Source organism: Anoplolepis gracilipes, chromosome 11, assembly GCF_047496725.1.
Source record: "Anoplolepis gracilipes chromosome 11, ASM4749672v1, whole genome shotgun sequence".
In the NCBI taxonomy this organism is placed as follows: Eukaryota; Metazoa; Arthropoda; class Insecta; order Hymenoptera; family Formicidae; genus Anoplolepis; species Anoplolepis gracilipes.
Window position 1 is genome coordinate 11,691,964 of NC_132980.1, and position 16,446 is coordinate 11,708,409.

General features: G+C 31.5%; 1 protein-coding gene across 7 annotated transcripts in view; it reads left to right on the plus strand.

Moving 5' to 3' along the window:
* The window catches only part of LOC140670894 (pleckstrin homology domain-containing family G member 5), a 138,119-nt gene that overhangs the window by 54,559 nt on the left and 67,114 nt on the right, over positions 1 to 16,446 (plus strand). For all 7 annotated transcript variants that reach the window (XM_072901744.1, XM_072901745.1, XM_072901741.1 and 4 more), the window contains 2 exons: positions 775 to 865; positions 4,391 to 4,478. In XM_072901744.1, coding sequence (XP_072757845.1) covers positions 775 to 865; positions 4,391 to 4,478 — 179 coding nt within the window. The remainder of the gene's footprint in view (positions 1 to 774; positions 866 to 4,390; positions 4,479 to 16,446) is intronic.

Consider the following 16,446-nt stretch of genomic DNA (forward strand, 5'->3'; position numbering starts at 1 on the left):
TGGAGTAAACGAAAAATTTAATTTCCCTCTTATTTTTCAATTAAAGTCCACTGCTGAAGTTAACACTCGAAACTTCACTTCAATTTAAAGTGAAATCGCCTGCGTAGTTCTTTCCGTCTGTCACTTTTAAGTTAGAATAGCACAGCATGGGCGATAACGTACCGTACATAAAAAAAAAACAGTGAAATGTCACTCTTTTTAAAATGAAGGATACATCCAATAAAGAGCGAATAATTTCACTTTTTTTTTTGAAAAATTGAAATTTCACTCTACTTCGACTGGCAGTATTTTTCATTATTGCTTGGAGTGAGATTCCACTCTAAAAAATTTAGAGAGTACAACCGTTTATTATTAATTACATGACAGTTACATAATTACTTATATAGAATACGGAACGATTAGTTAAACAAGATTAAGTCAAAATATTATAACTCGATATTTTCATTTTTTTTTTTTTTTTTTTTTTCATAACATAGTTTTAATCCTTTAATTCCGTCATTTCGCTGAGTTTAAAATTAATTATCCGTCTGATTTTTATAAAGTGATTTATTGCCACAAAGTTTGTCACGCGACAAAGAACGCGCGGCAAAATTTCACCTAGTTTTTTTTTTTATAAGGATATAAGAGTCAGGTCAGCCTGGTTAACTTAATTTTTCTGTATCCCAGGATTATACCCTTTTCTTGTCTCAGACAAGATTAAGCTTTATTCTACGCGAAATTTATATAGAAAGGACGCACTGCCCTTTTAAGAAAACTCTTTTTGTCGTGTTTCAGATCTAACTAATCCGCCATATGAAGCGAGTAGTCTTCCGGCTCTGAGTCGCGCTGTCATTGACGCAGATGATAGCGAAACGAAACTGTCACTGTAAGTTTCAATTATTTATTTGATTTTACTCGATCGTATGATTAATCATTTTTAGATTTAAATCTTGTGTTTGCAACGCATGTGCAGTAATTTAATTATTATATTAAATGCCTTTCTAGTCTTTAAAAACAACAAAATTTATAAAGATCATAGATTATTGTAGAGAGATTTCTTGCGCGCATTTTGTTCCATAATTCTCAAATTTATTATTTCTTGCCTGTCTAAAATACATTATAAATTTATTATTTTTCTCCCATCTCCTTTAAAAATCTTAAACTCGTTAAACGTCAACTATCAATGAAGCAATCATCGTTTGTTTTTCTTTTATTTTCTCTAATTGTTTTTTAATACGAATTTGGATATAGATAATAGTTAAGAAAGTGAAAGAAAGATACAAACGAATGGCTCCCTATAGTCTTTTTTAAAGATTCATTGCGGATCCTTTTCTAAACGGAAACCGATAGTAAAATGCCGTCCGTACGGATATTCGTGTTCATTGACAGGATAATAAATTACAGTTGAAAAGAATGAGAGACAAGAAGGAGACGGAAAGAGGTCAATAAACCGCCACGTGCGATAAATCACTGTATTGGTCAAAGAATTGCGATGGACTTGAAAGTAATAGTGAGAGCAAGAAAAAGGTCAAAAAGATTTTCTTTGCCTTATTCTCGTTGAAATATTCGAGATATTGGAATCGTATCGCATATTTTACAATTTATATTTTTAGATTGCTTTTCAAATCACATCTCAATTTTGGAGAATTATTTTTATTGATCTTATGCACTTCTTCTCATTCGCGTGCGTTCTTCCTTTTTAAACTGACGTTTCTTTTTCTTTTTTTAAGAAACACATTGTCCGATGAAAATGAATAGCTTCTCTGGAGAAGCAGCTGCACGTGCAACGATACCAAAACGCAAGTTACGAGATTTTCGCGGTAAATCAAGTTTTCTCGCTAGAGCAATATTTATGCGTGTACTTTGTTTTCGTAAAATAAAAGCCTAAATTGTTCGAAACATTGTTGTACATATACTTGTCATGAGAATACGCCACTCTGTAGGTTTTATCGACTAGGTTCTATCTTTTTACGTCTTAGGTCTAAAGGTGTGGAATAGGCGGCATAATTCAATAGAATGTAAAATACATATATTATGAATTTAACAGGGTCGGGAAGTAACGCGTTATTTGTAACGTCGTTACAGTTACTTTTTTTTGCTAACGAAGTGATAACGACATTAATATTATTTTTTCTGTAACTGTAGCGGTAACGTAGTTAGATTTTTTTTACTAACGGTAACGAATTTAACAGTTACTTTTTATATCTGGAACCTATTTCCTATTTATAACATATTATATTTTTTATTTTCGTATATTCAATCTTCAGTTATCAACAGATATTCATATTATAAATTTAAAATTATTATATTAAAGGTTTTAAACAAAATTATGAGAATACAAAAAATATATCGTGTATTTGACTATATTTATAAACTTAATGCAAACTAAAATTTTTTTATTTATACTGTGAGTGTTTGAAAAAGTGTTTTTTCCTTCTTATTTATGGTTTTACAAATTTAAAATAAAAAATTTTTAACAATTTATTGATATTTTATTAATATTTTAATTATGAATTTTTTAAATAAATATATAACAAAAGTATATTTTTTTTTTAATTTCTGATCTCGTTTTAACATTAAAAAAGTGACAAATAGTTACTTTTTAAAAGTTTAAAACTTTCCCATCCCTGGAATTTAAATAATACATAATACGTTTATATTACAACACACGAATAAATTTATTCAAATTTCTAGTAATAGTATAATTAGTTGCTCTTTACTTTTTATATGTATATAATTATTACTTTATCTCTTAAAAATATTCACAAATTTATTCAATTTATATCTGTATATTGTAAATGAATGTCACTATAATAAATGTTCTTCTAATATTAAAGTCATGAAAATTCACGAGATTGCATCAATGTTATCTTAATTTTTTTGTCGTAATTATTTTTGTCACACTTTTGTTTCCCGATTTTGGGAACAAGCAAGAGAAGATGGAACTATTTTCGGGGGCGGAGTCGAAGCTCATCGGTATTCCTTCCCAATTTTCCAGTCAATGCATCACCTCGATTCTCAGTCATTATTCTTTGATATTTCACATCAGTGCTTCGCCGGTATACTCGTATTTTGTGCCCTTTTCTGACATTTATTGCCAATAAAATTTGGAAAAATACATTCTGCGACAATGGCGATGTAGCAAATCAATACTTATCGATTAATTTGATTAATCATAATAGATAAACTTTAGTTTCTTGTTATCTCGGGATTAATTTCACAAATACCACGACAATTGAATTTATTATGATAATTAAAAGACAGACATTTACATAATAAATAAAACGATTAAATAAAATTATTTCCTATTATCAAAAATTATATCATTAGTCTTTTAAAAATGAATTATTCAATATTTTTATGCAAATTATTATGAAATTATCTCAATGTTTACTTGATCACAAAAAATAGAGAAGGAAAACAATTATTGTGTAATGAATATCGCTTTTTTCAAACATTGGATGTAAAGAGATGTGCTGAATAACTGACATTATGGTTTGCTTTTTCATACCCGGTGTCTTACGCATTAGCGAACATACTGAAAACGTGAAACATCATGACTGACATTTTCATTCCATTCTTCGTAAATCTCCTCTTTCTTCTTAGATTTTTCTGTACCCCGGCCTTAACGCCTTTCCGCAAAGAAATGAAAGCAACCGTGGAAGGAAGAGTAACTGTGGAAGTGAGGGGTTCCGTCGCAGTTTTCACGAATGAAACATTTCTTCACACGCTCATCATATTTTAACTGGAGCTCTTTGTTATTACAATTTCTAAATGTAATGCCTTCTTTTGTGAAAGAAAGTTTAGGCGCATTGGTTAGTACTAAAGAATGTTTACAAGGATCGAGAATGAAGTCGTGATATTTTTAATTGGATATTATCAACGAGAATATCGTGGTAAAACTATTCGATTTTTCTGGCAAATATCAAAATCTGAAGAGGATTTGCATGTAAATATTGCATGCTTTCACGTAATATTACAACATTGAAAAATACCTATAAAAGACAGTAATTTTGCAACAAAGCAATAAAATGGGAATCGAACAAAAATCGCAACTTATTTTCCGACGACGACTATTTCAAGTCATACATTTTTATCTATTTTTTTTCTTTTAAATACAACTGCAACGATATAGGTACTTTCTGAAAACGTTTCCTTGATTTCGTTGAAAATTTAGATGTAAAGATGTCATTGTTTGGGTAAGAAAAATTTATAAGAAATTTTAAACAGATTTTTGAAAATAAAGTCAAACGTGAAAATTAATTATAATTTTGTTTTATTTAGGAAGAGAGATACATTAAAAATATATTGATGCAGTTTATCGCAAAAAACGTTTTTATTTCTTTTAATTTTTCACCAAGATTTTAGGCAAGTTTGTCTAATTAATCCATCATTTTTGGTTTCATGAAAGAGAGCAACAGGTCGGGAACGAACGAGGAAGCTTGAGATCCAGTGTTCGAAAGTTATCTCCGCTGGGAAAATTCATCAAGCAACATTTGGTGAGTCCTTTTTTCATTTTCTTCGTCAAATTAATTATTCTTCATACAGATGTGCCATCTTTTTTATTCTGAAAAGATAATCCGTATAATAATCCCAAGCATAATATAATATAATTGAATCAATATTCCCTCTGGTATTGCCCGGGAGAACTTTAATAAAAAAAAAAAAAAAAATAATTCGTCAGCTGTGCTCGCTGTAAAAAGACCAACTTGCATACATTTATTGAACGGTCATCGTTAAATTCATTGAAAAGAGAAATAAATCTACGAAGAGATACAATTTCCAAGATATAAATAATTAATTAATATACATACACTATATATTTAAATATTGAATAATATAAACGATCGTTCTTTTGCAAAATGTTGCTTTGCTAAATTTAAATACACATACGGTATATTTACATATTTAGCACATTTGCATACGCACATGCGTAGATTGTTTTTAAATAATATCAAAAAACTTTGTATATTTTCCATAGAGTATAATTATAGATATTTGATATTTCCCTTTATATATTTTTATTAAGAAAAATGTTTGTTTTAACGATATAAGTAAAATTGATTATTATTGAAAAATATTCCATGCAAGAGAAGTGTAAGTTTTTATATTAAATTTATGTAAAACGTCCATATAAGTTTATCGATGATTATTTTAATTTATTTAAGTTGAATGTTCCTTTCTCCCGAGTTTACAGATGTAATTATCAAGACTCACCCCTCTTGTTTAGCATGAAAATACTGTGTCTGTGTGTATACGGTTTTAATTCATAATAACATTAATCTTAATTAAATCATCATTACGTTCAGTCTGAATATTGGAGCACGCGCGCCAAACGAGAACTACTGAAATAATTACAAAAGTAAATCTACAAACCGATAACTAAAGGTCAGCCAATCTGTAATTTCGTCTCTCTCGTACTTATACATGAGATTCAATCTCGCGCTCGCGAATCGGACGGCAAATCTAGGAACACACGGTCAAGTTGGTATTCAAAAGATAAGGCGAAGATTTCAGTACTTTGGACTCGGAACGATAGACGAGTGCCGAGAGATTTACAGCCAGCTAGGGAGACGAAGGGTGAGAGAGAGAGAGAGAGAGAGAGACGGAATGCGCTGTGGCGAAGAGGAAATAAGGGTAAAAGTCGCGCGTCGCGAGTGGCGGATTTACAAATCATTTTACACGTTTTTTTTTTTTTTTTATAAAATTAAATTTATATTATTCCGTCGGGAGAGCGTATTCCATAAATCTGGTATCTGTCTTTGAGTAAGACGTAGATTTAGAGATGGTCAATTGTTGTTCCGCCAAGGGTTCCCGATGCCCTAAATCCGTCACTGTGTCTCCCCCGAAAATCCATCTACCACCTTTCGTTTCTTCCCTTCGCGCTGTTCTCAGACTGTCCGTAGGGACGGATACCTTGCGTTCCCATAATAGAAGTGTCATCCGAAAATGTTTTCTATCTGCTTCTGGAGCACTGCAATTGTGGCGTTCCTTTTTCTGTGATTTTTATTGGTCCGATAACTTTGCTGTTCATCATTATAACTTTCTCCTTTTCTTGTGCTAACATATTGCTGCCGCTACGTATACGTTTCACTCAGATTATTGTACTTTGCTAGAATTTGCTATTTTAGAGCTCTTGAAATAAAATTTTTAAAAATATGCTATACGAAACGAATTTACAATGACATTTTTCCGTAAATATATTTTATCTAAATGTACACAGAAAAAAAGTAAGTGTCAAATGAAAATTTATATATCCTCATATGAACGCGTTCATTGTTTCATATATACGCAATAATTTCGAATTTTCTTGGAAGAATTTAAAAATCTTAAATTTCAACAATATTATAATCTTATTTCAATACTACAATTGTCATTTCAAGAATAAAATAATTATTTTAACTCTAAGAAAATTATAATCTTCAATTTGAACATGTATTACTTTCTATTCAACATTTTTTCCTCTCCATTCAAGAAAATTATTCTTAAATAACAAAAATATATTTTTCTCGGTTAAACTATATAAAATGTCTTTATTTTTTAAACTAAAGATATTGTCAAAATAAGAATATTCTTTTTTTCTGTGTAATAATCTAATTTTAAATATCTTTAAAAAAATAGAGAAATATTAAATTATTGTTTCTCGAAGCAATGATTCTCGAATATAATATTCTGTAATATATCTTGTTCCCGTTTTTTGAAACAAGCTCCGTTGCTTAATTTTAAATAAAATTCTTATATAGAATCTTTCGCGACGACATTGGATGAAATAAAAGAAAAGTATATACGAAATGATTGATCGAGAGAGGAAAATGACGATCGGAGAAAAATAGCACGTGAATGAAACGGTGAAGAAGGTCACTTTGGCTCTTGCGTCAATTTCTCGCGACGGATTATGCATCGACCGTAACTACTGCGTGTCGATAATGGTCGACCGCAACTACTAGCTCTTCCGATCCAAATACGACCGCTACTACTGGAATCGGGGATCGACCAACCCGCGCCCGCGATCGGTTTTCCCGGTCGGTAGATTAAACCAAATCACTGTGGGCGGCGCAGGAAGGAAAGAACGATTTATCGTCGATCGCGACTTTTATCGTATCTTCTAATCCCGTCTAATAGTAGCATAAATTCGAGCGGAAGAACGTCTTAGCGTCTCGCTTTCTGTTAATATTTTTTTTTTTTTTTTTTTTTTTTTTTTTTTTCTTCGTTCACTCGAACAATTTTCAATAACGTATCTCTACTGTTCAGTCACGATCGTACACTAGATAAGAAAATAGGTAAACTTTGATCGCGCGCAATTGTTATATCATTCCATTACAGTTACTGTATCTCTCATATTATACTCCAAAGACGTTAAGAACACGCTAGATTCCGAATGTGCAGCGAAAGGATGCAATTCGCATACATGTATATTTATATATATATATATATATGTTTATCTCTTTTGCCAATCTTAATACACGCACATAAACGTTTGCTGAATTGTGCTCGCATAATACCAAGTCGTAACCGTTGTACTTATAGTACTGTTATAGTAAATGATGTTACATTGCCACTTTCTTGACTTTCCTCAGGCTAAAGCAATTATATTGCTCCATTTCGAGCACTCACTGCCTAAGCTGAAAAGCAAAGGCAGCGATAGCTGACAGAAATAGCTCTTTAAAGAGGACATTTGTGCAATACGTGCTTTCTCGCTAGAATCCATTTATAATATACAAAAGACGAACAGCGAAATTAGATCTGCTTATTTTATAGAAATCTCTACTTGTCAGAGAAAGGTAGTGTTATTCGATAACGAGACATAATACGTCGAGGAATATGTTTATTCGACATTACATTTATATTTCTATATATATATATATATATATATATATATATGTAAATAGACAATTTCTTCTTAATTTCAACAAATATTTTGATATTTGTAAAATGATAATTATAATTACTGAAAAATAACAGGAGGATATTTAAAGTGATTACAATAAGAAATCTGTATGTAGAAAAAATATTCTGTAAATAGAAAAAATTTATATATTAAACTGTCGTAATAAATAATGTTTTAGAGACTCGGACAAAAATATTTATATTTTTGCGTTTATTTTAAAGAAATTATTTTAATAATTATTTACATTTTTAATCTATAGCTTATTTCACAAAGATCTGTACCAGTAGCTGAAGGAACTTGCTTGCTGCATAACATCTGACAATTGTACCTATTGCACAAATGCTTGCAACATTATTTTCACAATTATCTCGACGAGTGACAGATGTCCGATTTACTGTCATTTGCGTGCTTTGTCGTATTTCAACGCAGTCACAATCATCCGAAGACGCTCACGTCCACTGGAATCAAATCGTAGGCGAGCCCACGCAAAAATATCTGTAAGATATTCTGGACGCGCTTTTCTCAATAAATGCATGAAATTTTCGAAGGATCGCACGTGAAGCAGAAAGATGAAAATAAATAGTTCAAAAATATATTGATAAAATATTGAAAGTTATTTCGATGAGGATATTTATTTTGAAATGTTTCTCTGTGTATGTGATATATTTGCGCGAATTCTTTATTACTTTCTAATTTATGCATAACTTGCTAAAAAATAACTACAGAACTACACAAGTTTATTTTATATTTTTATGTTGATTATAGTAATTAAAAACAATGATAACGAAAAGAAATTTATCGCTCTTTCGATCTTTTGATTCTCTGCGTTTCGGATTTTTTTTATTAAACTTTTCGCTAAACATGTGTATATAATTATTTTATATTATTAGGAAGAAAGCGGGAGGCGAATAGAAGCGCGATAAATACAAATCTCTTTTTGCCTTGCTTCAATTTGCTCTACATTTATTAGCGTAAAATAATTACGTCTTGAATGTTATTGTTTATTAGAAGAACATTAAGTTTTCTTACTTCTACATATTAATAGTAGTCACAAAGATTTGTACTTTACAGCATATTACTTTGAGAAATCTCTCTATAATATTAAGCACGAGAATAAACTTCAATAAAAGACTACAAGACTTAAAATAGTTCCGCGCTTTGAAATGAATTTAAAACACTGATGTGAGGGAAGCAGCATAAAGTTTATGATTATTGGCACGTCTGTGCAAACTCTGCGCAACTCTGTCCTTTCATCCGCTCACAAAGAAATGTTGCATTTGTAAGTTACATTCGAGTTTCGCGTTGGCTCTTTGGAATTCAGACTTTGTCAAAAGCATGGAATTATTAGCATCGCAATTTATTACCTCGCGTTAACTATTTTAATTAAATTTAATTATTCTAATTAAACTCTTTGAATATATGAAAGAAATGTTTTGTTTTGTAAACAAATGAAATCCTAACGTATTTAATGAAACAATATTACTCAAGCGAGGACGATCAAAGATGAATAAAAATTAGCGAAATATAAAGATTTATGAGAGTGCAGAATCTGATTCTATCTCCCTTTTTGTTCAACATAGAAAAAAAATACAAGGATACGAAAATAATAAATTTATTTTAAATATTGATTTGTTTAGGAATAAGATGAGGGATTAAATTAACTTGAATGTAGGTGATTTAATTTAATCGAAATAATTGCAGCAAAAGAGCAAAACTTTTACAAAACTATCTGTTACTTTCATTTATTAGAGAAGTGAACTTTTTATGCAAAATTCGACTCGCGCAATTACATACAACTCTCGCTGGTCACTCGAATCAAGTTGCTATTCGAGAAAGGTTGAACTTAATTGCGTTTCGCGTTTTCCGTTTTGCTTCCCATCACATCATATAACTAATACTACTCTATAAAGATAAATATGTATATATTTTCCGCGTAAAATTGTTAAAGTTGAGGTAGATAAATCAAATATTTTATCGAGATACGGAAGAGTAAAAATTCCAAAACATGTTATATTATATTTATTCGTATTATTGCATGCTTCTCGCTTCAACGAGTAAATTACAAATATGTTTTTGGTTTTTGTTACACTTTTATTTACACATATATATACGTATATAAATACAAACTTGACATATGCTGAAATATTAAAATATTCTGTGTATTTTGATACCATCTTCCACACACATGCACATGTGAGTTTCTCACTTTCATGTTTTACATATTGTGGGAAACATAAATTATTATATAAATCTGCATAAATTACTCGATATTATCAATTATGTATCTTAATATTGTTTAATATTTATTACCAATCCATTACCTATCTATATATGAGGAGAAATCAATTTATCAGAATATTTTCATCAATTTATTCATAGAATTTTAATTAAACTTGAAAGCTTTGTATTCAGAATGAAACATTGTAAAATTTATATCGTAATGAATTAAGCGAAATCAACCATTAAAAACTATGTATTGTAACAGTGAAAAATATCGCAGCATCATACTTTTTTCGTTTGAACATCGAGATAATTATTCCGATTGAGCTGACTTTTTCGATCTATTTTGTAAAAACTGTTGTTAAAACCATACCGCTGCTGTATTATCGTACTTGTCAAGCACAGACAAAGGATTACAATGTCCTCCAACGCATATACGTTCGAAGCGTTGCCAGCATGGTAACGAGAATAGATTATACGGATACGGATCGGATAAGAGCAATACTGGTCGATGTTAACCAAAGCTACTGAGGGTGCTTTGATGTAAAATTGAATATTGAGAGAAACACCAAATTGTACGATGGGGGTGTAATATTACATTTCTACAAAATGCCAGTTTTCCTCCGATTCTTCTACAAACGCTTTCCTATATGCGGAAAACAATACAATAGGCTAAAGGGGATGATTTATGATCTTTTTCATACAAACGAGTCTTTGATGGATATTAATTTTTTTAAGTCCCACACACTCACGCATACAATACAGGCACAGATATTTTCTCAAACGACATGCGACTCGAACATGCTACATGCTATTTCGCTATCATCATATGATTTGATTGCTTACAATATATACGTTGAAGCAATGAAATATTCTCTTCGAGAAGCTCCGCTATGTGCGATAAATATTTTTTTCATATCGTAAATATGAATGACACGCAAAGTTGGGTTGCAATAAAAAAAAAAAAGGACGATACGAAACTGAAAGTACTTTATTTCAAATATCGTAAAAAAAAGGGTTGTTGGAACGAGGCTATAAATTGTAACAAAATTGGCAGACACATTTTAATGCGAAATAAATTTTTCAATGTGATTATTATAGTATTATAAATTTTAGGCGTAAATTATAGAATTTTAATAAGCTTTGTTTACTTATTTAATTGACAAATTATACGCATATATATACTGTTTTACGAAATATAATTAAGCAGCAATACATAGATTGCAGAAGGAAAAAGTTCTGATAAGAAGATGTAGGGTACACTCGGGTAAGATGGCCATAGTTTTTTAAAATGTAAAAACCATTTATTTTTGTTATTTTTTAATAGTGTTTGGCATATTATCTTCACTGAAGCTTAAATTATGTAATATTAAATTAAAAAGGAAATTAAAAAGGAAAATATTTAATAGAAATTTTATATTATATCAAAATGGTATAACATAATTATTGGTCATCTTACCCAACTTTTAAGGAAAAGATGACCATAGTGACGGAAAGATGGCCATAATATTTATAAAAAGTAGTGAAAATAAAAATGAAAATTATAAGTCATACAACAATTTACATATCTTTATAATGTGTAATATCTCTAACGTCGATTACGATAGCTTAACTGTAATTTATTCGACGTTGTAACAGTTTTTAGTGAACAAATGAAAAACTTTGCAGGTAGTCAAAAGTAAAACTATGCACTCAAAAAAATATTTTGCTAATGTAGATAGATTTTTAAATGTCTCAATTAAAATTTATCGCTATTTTTTGTATCTGTTAGAATATCGTTTGTCACGTATAGAATTTATAGCAACAATAATCTAGCAATATCTCTAGAAAATTTAGATCCCATTGCTAAAATATTAATCACAAATATAATTACGATAATATAATTCTGTCTCTGTCATTTAAATTGATCAGGTGCAAAATACATGCGGTATCACAGTATTTGCTAATAATTTATCTGTTTCAGTTAATTTTTTACATTTCGAGAATTTTTGTTTAAGTTGCAAGATCATTTTTTGGAGTTTGACTAAAAAAACGCACAATGTAGCGACTATTGAAAAAATTACAGCCTATGGCCATCGCACCTTAGTTTACCCTAAATGCGGAATATCGAAACATGATTGCTCGACTCGCTATTAAAGTAAAAAAACTGGGTAAAGAGTTTTGTTTCGATTTATAGAATCTTTAGATCTTGGAAGTAAAGAGTAGGCCAAACGGCGCGATGCGACACGTTGTCCTTGGCGGGCAGCTTGCACTCACTGAAATGAGGAAGGGTTGGTTTTCCAACGGCGCTCGCGCATCCCCTCGTCGCGAAGCCGACCGGCCGGCGGGGTAGGTGGCTGCGTTCGAAATATCGGCCGAGGAGAACCGCGCTCTCTCCTCGGATTCTCCCTTCAGTGCGACGCGCGACCTAACGCCGGCAGGACCGACGCCGCCCTCGCCCCCGTGTGAAGCTAAACGAGACCCGCAAAGCAATTACGAGACTGGAAGAAAGGAATCGAAGGGATCGGAGATCATCGCGGGACATTAACTGGATGATCGTCGAGCGAGTCGACGTAGAAACGAAAAGAGATCAAACCGAGCAAACGGCATTTTTTTTAAAGGGCTAATCTAGAAAAAAAAATAGAGAGAGAAAGAGAGAGAGAGAAGAGAGAGAGAGAGAGAGAGAGAGAGAGAAAGAGAAGGATCGATGAACAGAAAAGATATTCAACCGAAGGAGGAAATTTATTAACAGACAATATTTCCATAGTTGAGACTAGTCGGGCAGTCCATTCAGTCTCTCTCGATTTATAAAATGTGACAGAGTAATTTATTAAGTATAGGGTGCACACACACATACACACACACACACACACACACACACACATACTAAATACACAATTGTGAGAATCGAATCGATCGCGCAGAAAGAAGACTAAGAGGAAATAACAATAAAGAATAAATTATATACGCGAGAGTATAGTTTTACGAAATATATGAAAACGCGCAGAGCGATTATAAGAATAAGGATAGTTTGAAAGAGAGATTGCAAATATATTATTCGAAGCAAACTTTGAAAAAAAAAGGGTCAAATTGCGAAAGAAAACTGCTGGACAAAACGAACATTCCACTGTGCCAGAATGTCATCATCGACGAAAATCAAAGGTAATATCTCGTCTATGTTTGTGTGAGCGCGCCTGATTCACAATGTCGAAAATCGAGTCTATTTTTAGCAGAGAGAATATTAGTGATTAATGATTATTGGGAAATGACCGAGCGACGATAAAAAAAGATTAGATTATTTATTATATATATATATATATATATATATATATATATATCGAGATATTATAAAACAGTTTTTAATTAATAAAACAAATTTTAGAGAAAGAGAGAGAGAGAGAGAGAGGGAGAAAGTAGATGAAAAAAATTTTAATATATGATGTATATATATATATATATATATATATATATATATATATATATATATATATATACATAACCAATTTTTTTTACAAGAGATACATTATTTTTATAATTTTGACAGAAACTCTACAGTAACTTATCCACGAGTGAAAAAAATTGATTTTTAAAAATATTCATAAATATTTATATTTATATATACTTTACAATTTACATATTTTTTATATTTGTATTAGCCCAGTGTTTTTATAACGCTTTATATAGTCAACATGTTTAATAAATAATTTATATTTTATGATAAATATTTGCCAGTCTCTTTTATAGTAAATACATATATTTATTATGAATATTCTGATATCACCAGACATTAAAAAAACAATCAACGTATTTACTAAACTATAGAAACTATAAACTATTAGCTTGTTAAATATTAAATATCATTGTTTCATTATTTATTAATTTATTAATTTGTTAAAAATAATGAGCAAGGGTTTATGAAAATTTTATTAACAAAAATACCGATTATTTAATGAAAGTCTGACACAAAAAAAGAGAGAAATACATTTCTTATAAACTTACAATACTGTCATTTTATTATCTGTTATTTTATTATTTATTTATAATTTATTTAAAAGATTAACGATATATAATCTATATAAAGAGGTACTTAGGATTATATAGTAAAACATATTTTCAACATACATAAATACAGTTGCTAAATCTACTGAATATACGGAAGTAAAAACTTAATCCATGTTAATCTATGTTTTTATACATCGAGCAGAAAAATGGGACACGAATTTGAGAAATATATATGTACGTATTATTTTCCATGGCGGTTGGTATTTTACCGCGTATGATGTATATAGTCTTCTTTTTATCCGTTAATAGCTGTAGAGAAAATATTTCTAGTCCGTAACGTTCTGTGGCATCCACATGCACGATTGCAAATGTTTTGTCTCCGATTTGCGCGCCAAAAAGTTTAAATCGATATAGCTTACGGGATTAACAATAACTGGAATTGTTCGCGCGGATTGCAAGCGGATATTTTGCAGATGATGCAAATTTAAAACGCAATTCGAAAAAAAACTAGAACCAGAACGAGAGAGAGAGAGAGAGAGAGAGAGAGAGAGAGAGAGAGAGAGAGAGAGAGAGAGAGAGGAAGGGATAAATACACAACGTCAATATAAATTTAATTTGTGGAGCTGCGTGTCAATTTAATCCTTAAATTATTCCTTTATATTGTTTACATATTTATATACCGCGTTTTTCAATCATGGATTATGACATGTGAATATGCGTGTTAAATCATTGAATTCTATTCCCGCTGATGGCCATTTTTTTCGTTGCTCTTAATTGCCATGTAACGTTTCGTTGTGATATTCGAACAATCGAATTCTATTGTACTAAATATGAATTGCACTCCGTCTATTATAATATTGTAAATGAAGCCGTTTCAAACTTCCTCTCTTTTTGAATAATCATAGTATTTTTCGAAAAAAAAAATATATTACGCAGAGGTATACAAATAATTTGAATGTTGAAATAATTCTCGAATGCCAGTACAGTATATTATCGAGTTACATTTTTGAAAGAAAAAGGAAAAAAAAAAAAAAGGAGTGAACCAATTTTCCCTAGGCAAAATTTATTCATCTTTTGTGAAAATATTAGAAATGTTACATTTAAAAATGTATATAAAAATATTCCACGTATATAACACGGTATCCGTACATATCTAATGCTTTTACGACGGACAGACATGTCGACAAGTAGGGAAAGATTGCGTAGGGCAAGACTGCTGCATAAATCAACAGTTTCTGTAGAAGCGAAACGCGCCATCCGTCCGTCCGTCCGTCCGTCCGTCGCGTCGTTCGTTTCGATCGAATTCATTATCGATCCGTCGTTTGCCTCGCCAGTAGAGTGGTTAAACACGCGGGCTGTATTCGATCTCGAATCCGCTTGGTACCGCTTGGCAGACTGGCGCATGCTGTCCGCGTCCGCGGCTTGGCTGTCAATTTCGCGGCGATTTGCGCGACACGCGGAGCTGTACTTTGCGATGCCGACGTTTCACGAGCTCGCACAGCTGACGACACAATCGATAATTACGAGATACAATTTGCGGACGATATATTTCCCTCTCGCGGAAAACGAAAAAATCGCCTCCGACGATGGCATGACTCGTCGTAGTTTCCATCTCGCTGCAAACTATCGTCATTTTCGACGATTCTTTCCGCTTGGAAAACCTGCCGCAGATAGTACCTTCTTTGTATGGACGAATAGGGCGCTGAAAAAGAAACAATTCTGTAGTTATCATTACTGAGGAATAGAGTATACCAATATTATCGTAACAAGGTTGCGTGTCAAACGTCTATTATTGCACGAGAGACTATTTCTAATAACGTATTAAAATGATACGATAACGAATGGAACGAAGGCTTTCGTAATATACGAAATTGTTGTATTTTAAGCAGTAACTCTGTTTCATTATTTCAACTGTATTTCCGAATTCAACTATCGTAGGAAAGTATCATTTATTTTATACTGTCGAGTATCAGAAATTCTTCTTGCCAACCCTTGGAATTTTATTGCATTACGAAAGTTTACAATTATCCTCTTTACGATACTTTAACAACTTTTTTTTCCCCCTATATATAGTTTTCCAATCTGCGTGATGTAATCTTACATATTGCGCCAATATCTGTTTAAAAATTATCACGCAAAACTTGCGTCTACGGAAAATATCGTACGTATATATTAAGCGAGGTAGATGACATAATGGATGCGGTGCGTGTGTGAAAATTTTCAGAGCGACGCATCTGTTGATGGCATCGAATGCGACATTCGCATATATTTATGAGAGACAGGTTGCATTCTTGCGCGGCGATACCGTTATTGTATATTTTGCTTTATTGAAAACTGATTTATGCTGCCCTGAGTTCCGGCACTCAATCCTGTCCTAT